Below are 19,195 nucleotides of genomic sequence, written 5' to 3'. Positions count from 1 at the left end.
GGAAAAGTTCGCCCGTGTTTTAAAACTCATAAAGTCACTATGCAACTGCGAATTTGAATGAAGCTTCAATTTGCCGCTTCAGTAACGTCACGGTTCATAGTGCATAGAAACTCATGAAATATCGACATGGCATGTAACCAAACATGAACTTAGATTTAATAATATAATTCCCAAGTTCAACGAGTGTTATTTTTTGTTTAAATTAGAGACTTTCCTTGTAGCTAGAGTATACTTCCAAAGAAATATATTTAATATTGGTTGTTTGGAGACATTGTATTAATTAAGTAGAATAATGACAGTTGCTAATTGTGTCAATCAATTCGGAGCTAATCTGCTACTATATCCAGATTATGCAAAGAAGGTGAAGTGCTAGATAAGCTTCTTTCCAGGTAACAATATTCTCCAACTTTTATTTTTCCGTGCCGCAAAGATGGAACTAACTGAAAGGAGGTTTTTGATGCTGAAGGTGAAATTAGGATGCTAGAGGACTTGATGCTGGGCACGTTTGGTGCAAAAATTAGTTGGCTTTGGAGATAATAGGACATCTAAAATTGTGGCTAGAATTGCTGAAGAGAAAGTTGCACATGTAGCAGTGGTAATTTAGTTGGTAATGTTATAACTTGTCTATATCTATTGTTGATATGTTCATATTTTGTCTCTTCTCTCGTATTTATATTGTGATTTCATCATCTATTCAATATTCACTTCTTTTAGTTAAAGATTTTGTAGTATTGCACATGCACTAATGTTAAGGCACCTCATCAACAAGTTTCTGACACCCTAGAAAAGTGGACGATTCCTCAATATTCTAAAGATACATTGACTCAGTTGAATCTTACAATTGTATTCCGGCGGTCCATTCTTTGATATATACTAGGACTATAATTCAAGAAAGAAGTGCCTCATAGTGATTAATTTGTTAATTGCAGGTTGGTCATGTTGATTCTAGAAAATCAACATTATCTGACAGGTTATTACAGGTAATTTCATTGTGGAGTAGTTTTTATAGTGTTTGATGCTTTTGAGTTCATATGTCAAATTTTGCTCCCTCATTTTCTTTTAATCAGGGCAGGAGAATCTTTTGCTTATGCTTGGACACTTGATGAAAGTTTTGAAGAAAGGGAACGACGAATAAGCATGACATGGTATGTGGCATATTTCGACACTAAAAAGTATCACATTGCTGGTCTTGACTCTCCTGCTCATAAAGACTTCATATACAGTGAGAGACTTGTATTTTACTTATGTAGTTGCAGATTTGCAATCATCAAGAAACTGAGTTAGCAAGGAGCCTATGCATCCATTTTGTTAGTTCCAGAAAGACTGAATTCACACCTTTTCTTTCATATAAATATAATTTATTTTGCATTACATTTTTTTATCCCACCTTGATAGAAAGAGCTATGCACTCCCTCTAATGAATTTGTAAATCATACCTCTTAGAAAGGTTGAACTTCCTCTATGACTGAAGCATACAACAATAATGTTGAAAGTTTAATATCTCATGCATGATATATTATTTTATATAGATTCTACTTTACACGTTGTTTCTGCTTTGAAATCCCAATCGAGTAGAAATTTGATTTGGGCCATATTTGATTTATTTGTATGATGTCCTCATTTAGATTATGTGGCTCCTGTGATGAATTATAGGTAGATTCTGAATTTCTTACATTTTGATAGAGAGCTTATTAATTTCAAATTTGAAGAAGCGGGCCATTGATTCAGATAATGATGAAGAATTGAAATGTTGATTTATTTGATTTAGTTTTTAATTCGTATTGACCTATTAATGTTTTAATTTGGCACAGTATGATTTAAAATTGTTTGGGGGGCAATTAAATGTTTTTGATTTATTACTTAAAAGTCATTTATGTTTGATTAAAACCTATTTTAATGAGTAAATGAATTTTAAAAACCTATTTAAATGCTGTGTGTGAATGGAAATGAATTTATTTTTACAAGTTGAACAAGAATACACCGTGTGCATATATGATGGACCATGTGCATATATGATGGACATTGGATAAAAGTTGAACAAGAATACATAACAAATTTGCATTATTAATTTAATATTAATTAGTAATGTTTAATATGATTTCATATAATTATAATTTTTCATTGTGATATTCACACGTCATGTCTAAAACATTATAGTATTTTTTAGTTTATAATAAATATCAATCAAACAAACATTATGATACACTTGATTTGAAAGTAAACTTTAATATAATTTATTTTTGAGCATACAGGTTTTAAAAAATTAAAGAGTATACAGACAACATTGAAATAATTAAGGAGAAATTCAAGTAAATTTTGATTAAAAGTATATTTTAATGTCTTGAAAAAAACTGTTCTATCAGAACTAAAAGTATGCTTAAATTATGGAATCTCTTTTCATATAACTACAGTTTTCAATAAAAAAACTCAAATAACCAATACTTTAGAAAAAATATCAATCTAACCACTTTTTAACATCCTTCGAATTTTTAAACTTCTTTTAAAGTTTATAATACATTATTCATCTTAATATTTGATTTAGCCGTGCGGATGCACGAGTCACTACCACCATAATACTTTTCTTTGGACATTAATTCATTTTTATTCGAACATTAACTATTTTTACAGGTCACTACCACTATAATACATTTTTTATGTGAATTTTATCACTGAAACTCGATACTTTCACAGGTCGCTATCACCATAATACTTTTTTTATTTTAAGCTATAACACTTCTAAGTATTAACCATAAAATCATAAATGTATTTTCTCATTCACACTATATTCATATTTGTTTATCCCAATAAATATACATTGTTGTCTACAATTTTAACCCTTTAAATAATCCAAACATTGTTTTTGCTTTGAACTATTTCATATATCTATTACTTGATGTTTAATTTCTCAATAACACTTTCATTCAATATTAATTTTTCTTTTTTTCAAAAGGCAACTTCTAATTCTTTTTTTTCTATTCTTTTTAGATTTCTTTGGTACACTTCAATCTAAAATGTCATATACAATCAAAATTCTTTTGAAGACTTTTTGCCTATTGCATTTCCAACTTATTCTTTTTTTAAAATAACTACTATATATAGTTTTATTACATCTATATTATGTTTTATGAATCTTAATTTAACATTTCTTATTCAAGTTTTTAAACTTCTTTTTATGCGTTTGTAATACATTATTCATCTTAAGATTTGAATTACCCGTGCGGACGCACGGGTCTTCTACTAGTTGCATTTCTTTAAAATAATTGTGATAGAATATTTTTAAAAATGTGTTAAGTTAGTTTCTATCAAAAATAAACTAGTCACAGACCCGTGCTTCCGCACGGGTGATTTTTTTTCTGGTGTAGTATTTTTGTATTGATATGAATAATATAAATAAAAGGAATTATAAGCAATATGCATAATTAAAAGGAATTGTTTTACTTGAATAAAGTTTGAGTTTTATTGATTGCTCTGTTATACTCCCAATTCTTTGAAAACCGAATATCCATAGGAATCGTTTTGAAATTTGAAAATAAATACTTTAGTTTTCAAATAAAAGTCATTATTATTTAAAATAAAATAGGCATTGTATTGAAAGTGGCCCTTAAGATTAAACATTATTATCGTATTCATGTGCTAATTTTGTGTGTAATAAAGAACCATATAAAAAAGAACATGTGAGTTGGAGAAAAAAATAAAATTTTAACAAATGCAAATGTAAAATTTTAAATATAAATGAAAAATATGAAATAATTTACTTAATTGTAAATTTAACAATAATTATATAGAAAACAATGATCCACAAAAAAATGTTTAAGATAGGTTAAGAACACAATAGCAAAATTGGGTCAGGTAATTTAATAATGGTCCAACAACAATTAAAAGAAAATGATATAGATCACTATGGTTTAATTATAAATGAAAAATGATCATATAAATTCAATTATATTAAAAAATACAATAAGTTGGAGATAATAAAAATGAAATATTAACATTTAAAAATAAAAATTATCTCTCAATTAATAGTAATTGTTGATTAAAATAAAATAGCTACTATGTTGATAATGACCCGTGAAATAAAAAAATAATTTGATGCGATATAAAATATATGTAAAAACAAATGTAAAATAAACAATAATCATGAAAATTTAATTGTATTAAATAATGATAAAAAATCGTGAGATGGAGAATTTAGTGCAAATAAAAAAATTGTGATAGAATATTTTTAAAAATGTGTTAAGTTAGTTTCTATCTAAAGTGTTTCTATATATGATACATTAAAAAAATCAAAGAAAAAAGTTAAGTTTGTTCTAGTATAAGAAGTTATATTAAACACTTATCATTTAAGTAACTCATTCGAGATTTTAGTAATAATTAAAAGATAAATATGAAAGTATTTTATTTAAAAATGATTATTATTTTTTAATAAACAATTTGTACAGAACACACTCTCAGAATCCAAACATTTCACCGCTAGATCAGACACGAAAAAAATGATGTATCTTATCCCTCTATAGAAGATACTTATAGATACATATTTTTCCTTAGATACAAATACAAATTAGATTAATAACTAGTCTGATTATCAAAAATAAAATTAACCTGTAGAAAAAATAATTTATAAATATATTTTTTAATTTTTAATTACAAAAGAAATTAATTTGATTTCGATCAAAATAAAATAAAACAAACGGACATTCGGCGAACACATCACAGGACATTCGACGAACACATCACAGGCACCATTAGCTCGCATGGTTTGGAATCAATCATCAACAACAATTGCATTTTTAATCCTTACTCTTTTTACACAATGAACAGGTATGTTCTTCTTCCACTTTTTTCACGATTTCCATTCTTCTTCTTCATCTTCTTGCCCCAAATTCATTAACCCACTCTCCCTCTTATTGGGTTCAAAATGGAAATTTTGATATAACAGGGTGATAAAGAAGACTGTTTCAAATGTATGTGCACGGAGAATTCCAAGGAAGTTTTTTTGTTCTGAGGTTGTTAAAGTTGCTGGTTCCACTGATCTTGTACCTTCCAATGTAAGCAAATAACTATAACTAGGTTTCATATCATTAATTTCTGTTTTTTATATTTTGGAGGTTTACATGAAAAATTAAATGTACTGATGTACAGGTTTTAGTGTAGAAATTGAAATTCAAAAGGGGACATATGATTTTGTCTCAAAATGACTTAAACGAGTTTGTCAGAGTAAGTTGGAGAATGCAATGAGAACCATGGTTCTAAATTGTGGGAAACACGATCGATGGTGCTGCAATTTCGACTGCAATATCAAGGTTTTACAGATATCTCAGTGACCTGTAAAACATTGATATTGCAGTGGAAATTGGGGTTGTAGACTGCAATTTAGAACTATGATAAGAACTTGAGAGTTTAGATTCTAGAAATTGTAAAGTTTAATGATATAATTTGATCGCTAGGGTTGCTTCTTGTTTTTCTTAACTGACCATTTGAAATGGAATATACTTAAAGATTGAAATTTGCAACTTGGATGACACGCCTCCTTGAGTTTCTTGTTTGGAAGATTGAGGAGTCCTACTTTGTAGGTCTATTTGAAAGATGTATCCCTATTTTTACTGTTAGGGTATGTTTGGATTGATGAAATTGGATGGAATGGAGTGGTATGAGATGGAATGAAGTGTTGTTACATTGTTTGGATAAGTTAAAATTGTATGGAGCGGAGTTGAATGTGGTGGTATGGATTCCATTCTATTTCACCACTTACCATCATATTTCCTCCCCTCCTATTTGGGTAGAATGAAAATCTTACCTTGTTCCGTCCTAAAATACAAATGATAGAATGTGATCTTCATTCTGCTCCATTCCATTCCGCTCTGTTCATTTTAGGAAACAATAATGAACAGCAAGTCCTATAGACACTTTTTTGGCGTCGTGACAAGTATCTTGACGATGGTCATTTTCAAGTTGTAATTTTATAAAACTGTTTGCCAATCTTGTTGAGATTTGAGTTTTTTATTATTCTTATGAATAGCTCTAGTATCTAGTATTTTGGTTTTTACTAAAGAATACAAAATTGAGTTTTTCCAAGATAACAAAATGGGATTTAAAGTAAGTAAAATTTTGTTTTATATTAAATTAATTAATACTGTTGTGAAACTATAACTATAGGGGTTGAGGGAGAAAGACTGGGAAATATAGAAGAAAACAAAACCTTCAATTGGTTTGTGGGGGATTGTAGTCTTGTGACGTAGTTTTGAGTTCTGGTTTATAGTTCTTCGTGTGTTAGTTTCATACAACATTGGTTAAAGGGATTATTGTGATGTTTCTTGGTGGTTAGCTTCTTCATAATCCTTGTCTATCGTCATTTCTTCTTCCATACTATTTTAATGGCTGTATAATTTGCATTCTTGAAAATATGCAGGAGCATGAGAAGAAGCCAATTATTAGTGAAGTTATTCCAGAATATGATATTGCTATTGTTGGAGGAGGCATGGTGGGCATGTCTTTAGCTTGTTTCTTAGGTATCTTCTTGCAATGGGTGTATTTCGGAGTCATATTTTTTCTAGACTGCAATATGTTGTATCATGCCATCATCTACATAAGTCATTGGAATATATTGTTTTAGCTAGGTATGATTTGCCTAATATCCTGAAATAATCACATCGTCATCAAAGTTTAACCTTGTTAATCTGCACCTAGTTACCACCTTTCTTGGGTGTACAAACCATTGAATAGTTTCACATTCCGAAACCATAAAATATTTGAGAATGTGTTTCATTATTATTAAGAGAAAGACATGGCAATTTCGATACATTTCTCCCATTGTTGAAAGATTATGCTAAGCAAAATGAGCTTGTAGTTGGTTTAAACTTTTAACCATGTTAGAAGTAATCAAATGTTTCAATGTTCATTCATTCAACCTTTATGATTATGATGCTTAGGAGTATTACTTATAATGTAAAAAGTTATTAAAGCAACAAATCTGTCCAATCATCTTGTTTTTTCCAGCTAGCATGCCAATGACAAAGCAGTTGAGTGTGGCAATTATTGACAGCAATCCAGCTCTGGCTAGTGGCTTAAGCATCCACAGAGAAGACCCTCCTGATCCTAGAGTCAGTACAGTGACTCCTGCTTCTATATCATTTCTCCAAGGTATCCAGTTTTTAAGGTTTGTTTTTTTACTATCGTTGTGGGGTTAGTTTCAAATTCTCTCTTCTTTTGCAATTTTTCTAAATGGTTAACCCAGTTCTCACACATGGTCAATAAATTGTTGGATTTGGTTAATAGCTAGTATATTAAGTGTTGCAACTCATTGATCATCTACTGAATTTCATTAACCATGAATTTAAACGTGACTAACTTTGGTTTTCAAGTGTTCAAATCTACATGTAGTGTAACACCTGAGATTGTTGTTAATTAAGTTGAGTTGATGGTTAATGAGTTGTACGATCTTTATATGCCCATTAACCTCTCATTGAAATGCGTTAACCATTTAAAAAATAAGCTCTCTCAAATTGATGTTCAAGTGACATTTTTATAAAATAACTCAAGAGGCATGGCCATCAAATCCTCTTACATGCCATAAATGGTGACTTTCCTAAAACTACAATGAATAAAACACCTAGAAACAACAAATATTGTTCTTTTCCATATGAAGTTAATGACATGATTGACACTGTCACGTTGGTAGGAGTGCATTCCACTGGTCAAGTACACACCTAAGATTTGTACAAACAGTATGATTCAATAAAATTATTTCCCTTGCCAAATCTTTGTAGTGAAATTTGGAAAGCTGCTTAAGGAATAAGGGAACATGTTAATAGTGATTAAGGCACTATTAGAATTTTGTAAATAGTTTTTCCATGGAGAATAGAACATAAAATAACATAACTGTTACTCTTTTGAAAAATAGAGCTTATTATTTTTTTTTTTTATATTTTATATTATTATATATAATATCTAATTCTAAATGACAGCAAAATACAAATGAAACAACTAATATGTATGAAAGACTAAAGTGACATTTACAATCATAACTCATGCATCTAAATAGTTATCAAACGTCAAGTTAAATTAGCCATGAAACAAAACATTGAACTTTAATACACAAATCATAGATGTGCCAAATCTTGATTTGATTTAGAAATTTAAGCATTGTATTCCTGGTTCCCTAGATATCTAAATTGAATTGTTCTTCATCATCAAAATTAAGTGCATAACAGTCCTCCTGTCTTATTTGTACAAAACTGTATCCATATGTGAATCTTCTATGCTCAAGAAATTTAATGGAAAATACAGAATGCTAGCTGTGTGTATCTTACTTCTGGTTTGGTACTATTTCTACTTTGTCTACCGCTAAACTTTGGATTATTCAAGTCACTCACACAATACTGTCTCCTGCATTGGACAATCTATCACTTCTCTCAAGTCTATATCACTATCAAGCTATCATAATTCATGACCAAAAGAGTAGCCCAGTTTTTTTTGCATGGCCTGTATTTTCCATTTACTGGTTTACTTGGCATAAAATGAAAATATCAAGCGGTAATTAGACCCTGGTTGATTAGTGTATTTGCTTCAAAATAATGACGTTTTGCTAAAATTGAATTTTAAGTCCTCTTGATGCCTGCTCTATTTCCAGATGCCGGTGCTTGGAAATATGTTGAGCAAAACAGACATGCTTATTTTAAAAAAATGCAGGTACTTTTTCTTTCTCATTCATTATAGTGATTAAGTTTTAAACTATATAAATTTTCAATGATGGATGAGTTCTCGAAGTGCAAAGATGTTGGGAGTAATATAGGGAAATTGAATTGAATGTTTTGTGACACATAAATGCTATTCTCTCAGTTTATATGCAAAAATTATAGATATTTACAATCATACGAGTATAAATCAATTGTACGATTTCCCGCAACAGAATTATTTGAGTATAGTTAGGATTTTGATCAGGGAATAGGTTCTCGGCCTATATTTTGAAAAATGAAGTCTAATAATTTATTTATCCTTGTTAATACGTGGATGAAATGGATGAGGGCTATGTGTTCTATGTGATACGAGAGTACCACTCAATCTGAATGGAAAATTTAATCAAATAGCAGTAAGACCAACGATGTTGTACGAGACCAAATGTTGGGTTGTAGAGAACCAATTCGAAAATAAACTAAGTGTAGTAGAAATGAAGATGTTGCATTGGATGAGTGGTAAGACTAGACGAGATAAGATTACAAATGAAAATATTAGAGAGTGGGTAACACCTATAGTAAAAAAAATGGTGGAAAAAGACTTAGGTACTTTGGATCTGTAGAGAGAAGACATGTTGATTCTGTGGTAAAGACAGTAGATTAGATGGAGAGAAGTCAAACACCTAGAGGCAGAGGAAGATGTAGAAAAACTATAACTGACTTATTAAGAAAAATCTCGTGAATAATGATTTGGATAGCAACATGGTCCTGCATAGAACATTGTGGCGAAAGTTGATCCATGTAGCTGACCCCAAAGGCTTGTTGTTGTTGTTTGTTGGGGTAACATCGATAGTAGAAAAAGATGGTAGAAATAATGGAAGTGCATCAATATGTGCGATAACCATCAAAACTTTTCCAAAAAATGTTCTCGCAAATAAGTCTGATCTGGCATGGAAACATGCTTTACCTAGTCCGAACACAAGAAGTTGGAAGTGCAACTATTGTGGGGGAAGAGTTTAGCGGAGGAGTTTGTCGAATCAAACATCATTTGGCCGAAACAACTAAGAATGTCAAACCTTGCAAAGCTTCCGGATGGAGTTAAGAAGGAAATAATGATTGTTGTTGTGGAATTACAAACTACGTTGATTCAGAAGTCAAATTTATATGACATTGAAGAGCCTAATAATGTTGGTGGATCAACTAGCTTCCTTGCAAAGGGAAAAAGCCAAGAAGAGATTGTGAACACCACAAATATGTTTAAGAAACGTGAAGTAGGAGTGACTTCTCAGGCCATTATAAACAACATGTGGAAAAAGGAAATGAGGGATGATATGTGTAAGACTATTGCTCTATGTATTTACAACAATGCTATTCCATTTAATGCGACTAATAGTGAAGAATGGAATATGATGTTTGAACTTGCTGCTAAACACGGTCCAGAATTTAGAACTACCATTCAATTATGGTCTAGGGTTTAAACTGATATGGAAAATTATTGAAAGATGGGATAAACAACTGCATTGGCCATTGCATGCTGTTGGCGATTTTTGTAACTCTATCTTGCATTATGCTCCTAAATACGTTATTGATAATGAAGTTGTAGACGGAATGTATGAATGTTTTAATAGGATGGTGTTGGACTTGGAAAAACGTTTGAACATTGATTACCAACTTGAAACCTACAAAGAAAAAGATGGAAAATTTGGTTGTGATTTAAGTCACGCTCGCACTTAAAACCAAAACACCAACACAATGGCGGGGTCTTATGGAAGTGCATATCCTGAATTGCGGTGGTCTGCAATGCGAGTGTGGAGTGTCTTTGAAAGGTTTGCAATGCAAGTGTTTTTCATGTAAATTTTTCAAATATTTTCCTCTATCCTCGTGTGGCTTAAATCTTGGATCATGTTTAGCACCAAGTTCAAACATCATATTCCATTCTTCACTATTAGTCTCATTAAGTGAAATAGCATTGTTGTAAATACATTGAGCAATGGTCTAACACACATCCTCTCTCATTTCCTTTTTCCGCACGTTGTTTATAGTGGCCTGAGAAGTCACTCCTACTCCACGTTTCTTAAACATATTTGTGGTGTTTGTAATCTCTTCTTAGATTTTACTCTTTGCAAAGAAGCTGGATAATCCACCAACAATATTTGGCTCTTCAATGTCTTACAAATTTAAGTTTGTAATTGCACAACAACAATCATTATTTCCTTCTTAATTTTACCTGGAACAGCTCTGCGAGGTTAGACATCCTTACTAGTTCTGGCCAAATAATGTTTGATTCGATAAACTTCTCCGCTAAACTCTTCCCCACAATAGTTGCACTTGCACCTTCTTGTGTTCAGAATAGGTAGAGCATGCTTCCATGCCGGATCTTACTTATTTCAATCATTTGCATCAAATAGAATATAAAGAGGTGAAAAATAGAGGGATGAAAATAATAGAAAAACAGGGGATGAGGAAGCTTGAAAGAGGAGCTTGTATGTAGTGTTTGGAACGAATAATAATGAGATTTTCTGGTGAAATAACAGGGTTTTAGTCGATGGTAATTGTAACTTTTTTTGTTGGTATTAATCTAACGTTTGTTTAGAAGAGAAGAAATGATACGCTGTTTTTTTTTAGAAGAGAAAGAAATGATATGCTGACAACATATGTCTCCAAATTCCTATTTAAAAAAAAAATTAAATTAAAGTTTTAATGCGACCCGATACGAGTTCGTCGAGTTTGGTGCATACGATCCCACCTGAATCGCAGCACGCCAGCATGTTATTGGAACGTAAGATCATACGGTTTACGTGCTAACTTGCGATCCTGCATATACCGGTCAATAGCGGCCTGCGGGGCTATCCCGCTATAGCAGAGCTGAGCGGAGGCCGGCCGCTATGGGAAGAGCCTTACCGATGCATAACACTATAGGGTAAATAGCAGATAGTAGGGACAGAGTGGATTCCAGCCCGGAGCGGTTTCTATTCCGCTATATTTTTCCCCTTTGGTAAGTAGATCTTAGTCAGGCTAGGCCTAATATGCGCTAGGTCATAGGCCCCTAGAAAACAGCTTGACCTATTGTCACCCTTATTAGTGTTATTTTTTTTCAGCTCGAGTTTGCACCAATTGTATTACTATTTGCCTAATTATCGTGTATAATGACACATTCCTTTTAAAATTTCTTTTACAGTCCCACTTTTAGCCATCTATTTCTTTTACCTTATCAAAAGTCTAAACCCTAAAGTTTCAACAAGACATCTTCCAACATAAAATTCTTAGATTAACTTGTAAAAAAAGAACAATGTTTCACAAAAAAAAAAAATTGATATTTCAAAATGTGATCAAGCTCTCAAATTTGATAGAGTCCAATGGTGTCAATTGATCCATAGAGCCAACTCAATCTGATGGAATAAATGTTCGGTTGTTCTTGTTGGTTGTAATATTATTTATTTCCCCAATTTCAGCACAAAAGTTCTTTTAAATAAGTGCTTTTCTTGTATTTCTTGCTTCAATGTAGTAGACTCTCCTTGTGCCCTAAGAAAGCCTTTTTATTCTGACTACATTGTTTATGCCATTAGTCAAAATCGCATTCTTTTGTATCTTTCTGCAGGTCTGGGATTATACTGGTTTTGGGTATGCTAGATACGATGCAGGAGATGTAAATAAAGACTTTCTAGGGTAAGTGTAGACATGTTGTGATTAAGAAAATTTCATTGAAAATGGTTATCACATTACTAATTGCTAAAAATTGATAAACCAGGTGTGTAGCGGAGAATAAAGTGCTTCATAGTGCCTTATTGTCATGCGTAAAGGTATAATTCACCTTGTTAGTCTGTGATCTGGAGTATATGGTTGATTGTGATACAACACTGCATGAGAAGAAATATGAATTATTTTTATTGACTTTGAACTTGTAGTATCAAACATTTTATAATGTTATAAAAGGTGCAAAAAAGGAAGCAAAATGGATTCTAACTCTGAAGATAAAAAAATTGCCAAAATAAAATCCCCTAATTTAAAAGATTTCAAAACTGATTTTCCCAATCTTTTTGTAGTATACTAAAGTTTTTACAGCTCAACACTTCCCCTCAAGCTTCCATTCCCAGCATTGATTAATATCATGAAATCTTAAGCTATTCGGCCTTTTTTTAGAAACATTGGTTAATTGTTATCCTGATGGAAACACAGGACATGCACACCTTCCTCCTATTTTTCTTTATTGACCGCCTGTCTATAATGCACATAGGATTTCAAGCAATATTGGTAGCTAACTTGTACAATAGAGTTTCATAGAATCCTCCAGTTTGACTCTTTATTATGTAGTATAATCTTCAGACTTCAGCTATAGTAGTTGACGTAGTCATTGGGAAATAGCCCCAAAATCTGATTATGTTGATGATCTTGTCACCACATTGTGTTTATTGCCCTTCACATCACTAAAATACCCTGAAGGAAGGTACAATACCAGAAGTTGATCTTCTACCACAGTCAACATCTGTGTAAGCTTCTAAGGCTAGAGCCTCTTTATTCGTGCACGAAATTCCTTTTTCAAGACTTTTCTTCAAGTAATGCAGTATCCAGTATGTAGTTTGAAGGTGATTTTCTCGTGTGTCGAGCGAGCATAAACTGACTTATAACTTATAAGTCTCATCGACTATGCTGTCTGGCCTAGTGTGAGCAAGGCATACGAGCTTACCTACCAACCTTTGGTTCATTCTCTTATCAATGACTGGTTATTCTTGCTTCTCCCAACTTATCTCTTAAGCAATTTAGTACCAATTTTAGTCATGTGATAAAAATGGACTCAATTAATTAGGAAGTCTCATAATACTTTCACGCGCGTTCACTAATTTTGTTACTGTGTGTTAAGATAAGCTTGCTAGTACTAGTGTATTATATAATGGAGATGCAATACTGTCTTGCCCCTAGCTATTCTAGAAATTTTATGCAATTGTACCGTTTCACTTTTACGTTTTAATGTCAGCACCATTATATCACTAAATTTTACTCTATCTTTGGTCTGCTTTGACAGTTTCTCGATAAAAACTTTGCTTATTATATTTTTCAATGAGTAGAATTTTTTATTCAAAGGCACGACTTACATTTCATGGAGAATTTCAAACTTCTTGACAGGATTCTGATTTCAAGACAACATTCTATCCGACAAGGTTAACTTCAATGACTTTGAATGCAAACTCTATGTCTACTGTGGAGAAGAGTATACCATCCAAAGAACCACCATCTGCTCAAGGTCATACTTCAAAGCTGCAACTTAGTGATGGCAGTAGCATATATGCCAAGTTGGTGGTAAGGGAAAGTTTACTTACCTGTTCTGTAATTTCCGTTGCAGTGGTACAAGTAGCGGATGATGAATTCATATTTGAAGTTCCATTAGCAACTGTATGATCGATATTATTTAGTATACTACGATTGGAGTCTAATCACATAAATGTTTGTTCTGAAGGTTGGGGCCGATGGAGGAAAATCCCGCGTTAGGGAATTAGCAGGATTCAAAACAACTGGATGGAATTACTCTCAGAATGCAATCATCTGTACTGTAGAGCATACTTCTGCTAATCATTGTGCGTGGCAACGTTTTCTACCTAACGGCCCAATTGCACTTTTACCGATGGGTGATAATTTTAGCAACATTGTTTGGACCATGAGTCCAACAGAGTCAAAAGATCGCAAATCTATCACCGAGGAAATGTTTTTGAAGGATGTGAATTCTGCTCTTGATGATGGATATGGACCTCATCCGACGGCAAGCTCATTAGGAACTCGAGATATGTTTTCTTGGCTTAAAATGGATGCAACTTTATCAGCTAATGAATCCTTTGAAATTCCTCCAAAAGCTATAAGATTGGCATCTGAAAGGATGGTGTTTCCCTTGTCTTTACGGCATGCCAATTCCTATGCATCAAAACGCGTTGTTCTAATAGGAGATGCAGCCCACACTATCCATCCCCTTGCCGGTCAAGGAGTTAATTTAGGTTTTGGTGATGCATTTTCTCTTTCAAAAGTTATTGCAGAGGGTATTGCTTTGGGATCTGATATTGGAGAGGTATGTTATGTCTTTGATGTTTATTTCATGTTGTTCACAAGATTTAAAACCCTGTTTGGATAAACAACTTAATATAAATTACTAATGACTATGTATAAGTTATTTCTATAACATAAGATACGAAAAAGTTGAAATATCTTCATATAAATCATAGGATGTTTTATAAGGTATGTTTAAGAACTTATGGACAATGTCATAAACTGTTTGCATAAACTCTCTTAATGTTGGTCTGCAGGTAAATTTGTTAAAGAAGTACGAAGCCGATAGGAAACCAGCGAACATTGCGATGATGGCGTTACTCGACGGCTTTCAAAAAGCTTATTCTATTGATTTTGGGCCTTTTAATTTTCTACGAGCTGCAGCCTTCAATGGAGCAAACCATATATCACCACTCAAGAGAAGAATAATTTCTTATGCTTCAGGGGAAAATAAATTGCCCATTTTCTTCTGAACATAAAAATGTAGTTGATTTGAATTTAAAGTAATTGCTTAACAGCATTTGACACATGGCCAATTCTGTTGTTATGCATTTATCAAAATAAGTTTTGGCCAAAGGTTCAGCAACACCGAAGTTTTATCCTTGTAAAGTTTTTATGCATCAATGGGTGGAAGTTGGTCAGTCTTGCATCTTGCTAAGTCTACTGTGGTAAGCTATATATTTACGATGAAAGTTACTGGATCAATACATTTGACAATAGTATGATAGTAAAATAGTGTTCTCTCTATTATAGTTTTTGATTAAATTTTTTAGGTGAGATAGACTCCGGTGGTTCATTAGGTTTAAGGCAGACTTCAAGACACAAATAACATTTGCAAAATTACATACTGATTACCCACTAAAAAGGTGCTTATGATTCTATGAAATTATAAAAAGAACAAATTTTTCAGTTCTTGTGATTTATTCTATGAGATTTTATGTTTAGAGGATGAAGTATAAACTATTTCGCTTCTGTATCATTGTTACTTTGTTTGTTTTAAGTTTTATATTTGAAGTATGGTTAATTGTCATCGAGTAAATATTCAATTTTATCTTGAAACTACCATCAATTTTAAGTTTTCTTTCTTGAGATTGGTTGAAAACCGTAGCACACCTGCACGAAATTTTCAAAACACCTCATGTTTTTAGAGATGTATTTTCGGACGCACTAAAATTTTTTTTTTCCTCAATAAAATTTGGAGATGTACAACCGAAGTTATTTTAAGGATATGTTCGAAGATATACCTTTTTTAAATAAAAAAAAAAGTTTGGAGATGTATCTCCGAATTAGGTGGACATATTTAAAGCTCGCGTTAGAACCCTTCCCTCTTCTCATTCTTCATTTTCAAAAAATACATTTTCTCTCTACCTCAATATACCCATTTCACGTTCCCATTCAAGATCAAGTTTTGAAACTACATTTACTTGTTTCTTACCATTCCCAATTCCTTCAATCTACCGCGTTCAACATCAGAGCACTTTAATCTCTCACCAACACATTTTTGAGTAAGTTTCTCATTTATCTTAGTTTGATTTTTGATTTATGTATTAGCTCAAATAGGTTAGTTTTAATGCATTACATAGTTCAAACAGGTTAGTGTTCGTGTTTGGAGATTATGGGTACACAAACTTCCTTTTGTGTACCCGGATGTCTCCGGGTTTGCATGTCTTTGGGCATCCGGGTACACAAACATCATTAGTGGCATGCAGACTACATTTGCTAAGAGATGGCATAGTAAGACGTTGTCTTTCTTCCTCCCTATTGGTGAGATGACTACTACACTAGATGATGTAGCATGCCTCCTACACCTTCTCATCAGAGGAAGGTTTCTTAATCATTCTAAGATCAGCAAGACTGTGACCATTGATATGATGGTAACATTGTTGGGAGCTGAACATGATGATGTCTTTCAGCAGTGTAGAAGCACCAGGGATGCACTTGCCAAGTTTTCTTATTTGGAGGAATTGTATGAAAAAACTTGGAGACATCTGGACACCCGGACGCCGATGAATTTTGGGTTAACTACCACAGGGAGGGTTCCCTGAGGTGCTACTTCATGTTCTTGTTTGGCACGTCCATGTTTGTGGACAAAAGTGCTACTTACGTGGATGTGGCCTACCTAAAATATTTCATCGACTTGGAGTCCATTCGCGGGTGGATTGGGGGCAATGTGCTTGGTTTACCTGTACCACAACCTGAACGAAGCTTGCAAATGGACGATAAAACAAATGACGAGTGTTAGCAAGAAGTTTTCGATGCATGGGTTATCTTAGTGTAACGAGGAATTTAGAAATATGTTCAGTGATGTTAAGAGCTTTTCAACGAGAAAAGTATATTAGAAAAGTCTAGTCGAAGTCACCGCTACACAGGAGGGAAATATTAGATGGGACTTAGAAATATTTTCTAAGTTTTATATGAGTTTGAAGAACATGATATGGCATTCGACGCAAAATTTTAATTTGAATAGGGAATAACTAAATTTCGTCCTTATCCAATTTCGAAAGAGGACGTGTGGAGCCTCAGGGGTGAAAGAAAGACATGTCGAGCAAAATGTGTCGTGTTTTGGGAGAAAGGCCGTTGAAGACGGTTATTTCAATTTAGTATATATAGGAGTCTTAGTGTTAGGAATCCAGTGTGTTCATTCGTTTGTACAAAATCTCACAAATACTCAAAGTATTTGCGTTATTGAGAAAGAGTTATTGAGAAATGTACGTATAAACACCACACTTTATTCAGTTTGCAATTTACCTTTACATTTCCAGAATTCGTTAGCTTCTTGCCATTTATTTTCAATTGCTTTTACTGCATTTCTTTACAAGTTCTGCAAAGTTACTTTAAGTTAACTTAGATTAAACAAACAATATTCAAGACAATGAACGTTGTCGAAGTGTTCTTAACCCCGAAGAACATATTCTAAACACAAAAGCACATGTCCTAGGATTCACTGGTTGATACTGTGAGTAAACCATTTTTTAGAGACCAAAGATTGGTTACCAATTTTCACAATAAACAATGGGTTCATGTGTAACACCCCAATTCCACCCAAAGCATTTAGGCAAGGAAATATCAGAGTATTTAAAATTTCATACAACACAATTAGGATGTTACACTAAGTAACCAAACAAACACCTAGAAAACAAACGGACATCAGCGATGCCAAAAGCATACAACACCTGCCAATAAAACGATACATAACACACGGAAGATATGAACATATATATATATATATATATATATATATATATATATATATATATATATATATATATATATATATACGTATAGCTCTCGCTCTCAAAGAGGAGTTTTCCAAAATAAAGCGTTTACTATACACATCAGCACATCATCACATATACATGTTCAAAGAGTCATATACAAATAAATAACAACAGACTCCCGACTCCCCCGGTGTTACGTATCAGAGCGACCGACAAGACCAACTGGAGAACTACCTCTTCCAAAAGACTCCCAAAGCGGCTAATCTGCAGGATGCCACTCAAGCATCAAATCAGCAGAAGGGTGAGAATATAATTCATAATGAAAGCATGACAATTATAGTAATGCCAACAAGTATCATCAATAATCATACAACAAAGTAATCCACTAAGTCACCCACAACCAATATATAAGTAATGCGACACATGAATGGTAACATAAATTATAAAGACTGACGATGATGAATGAGACTCGACTATGCATATGCATGTGGTACCAAATCCGGAGTAAAACTCTTCCTTGTCATTATGACAAATACACCTGCCGAGCATTATGCTGGGACTTTATTCCACTCAGGAAGCCCGCAGGCTGTCGTCATCGAGCATGCAGCTCCCACTGATGACCTCTTGCCACTCAGGCTAATATACCGTTACCGAGCATTAAGCTCCTACTGGTAACCATGCCCGCAGGCCATCTGTTAACAGCATTCCGCCATTAACGTATTGAAATGTTATGCTGTGCAAATATATGACTCTTTTACACGACAACAACATCATCAACAATATAACACGATCATACACTCACGTTACATCGTTTATATTCTATCCAAAAGGATACATCACCGATTAATAACATCGTTATCAATTACATCACACCATAATTACCACACAGGCATTAATAAGCACACAACACACATTCACCGTCAAAACATACTAGCCACATCGGCATAAATGATCGCATAATTGCATCACATCAAATTAATATTGGACATTGGCCCACAACTCCATCAATACATCATCAACAAGTTGTAATAACAACAATTCAACAATGATAATAAATCATTCTCATAACAACAATTACTTGCCATAAGGCCACACATCATGTTAAAAACAAACAACCAAACATTGTCACATATCAAGAATGAACATTCATTAGTACATAACACATATGAACATGATCTCATGTTATCGACAACTAATCACATACCTCGTACCAATACGATAACATTCACACAACACATTATCGTGATTTATCATGCACTAGTTCACAAAACCATTTAT

General features: G+C 33.0%; 1 protein-coding gene across 1 annotated transcript; it reads left to right on the top strand.

Moving 5' to 3' along the window:
• The first annotated feature begins 4,675 nt into the window (after positions 1 to 4,675).
• LOC131609204 (uncharacterized) lies at positions 4,676 to 15,446 on the top strand. The gene is made up of 10 exons (XM_058880859.1): positions 4,676 to 4,818; positions 4,937 to 5,045; positions 6,407 to 6,506; positions 6,994 to 7,137; positions 8,627 to 8,685; positions 12,268 to 12,335; positions 12,418 to 12,469; positions 13,791 to 13,964; positions 14,122 to 14,721; positions 14,957 to 15,446. Exons 1-10 carry the CDS (start codon positions 4,811 to 4,813, stop codon positions 15,170 to 15,172), a joined length of 1,530 nt encoding a protein of 509 aa, XP_058736842.1. The 5' UTR covers positions 4,676 to 4,810; the 3' UTR covers positions 15,173 to 15,446.
• Positions 15,447 to 19,195: the final 3,749 nt, after the last annotated feature.

The sequence above is a fragment of the Vicia villosa genome, linkage group LG6, assembly GCF_029867415.1.
Source record: "Vicia villosa cultivar HV-30 ecotype Madison, WI linkage group LG6, Vvil1.0, whole genome shotgun sequence".
Lineage (NCBI taxonomy): Eukaryota > Viridiplantae > Streptophyta > Magnoliopsida > Fabales > Fabaceae > Vicia > Vicia villosa.
The sequence above is the reverse complement of the archived record's forward strand: the minus strand, read 5'-3'. Positions and strand labels throughout refer to the sequence as shown.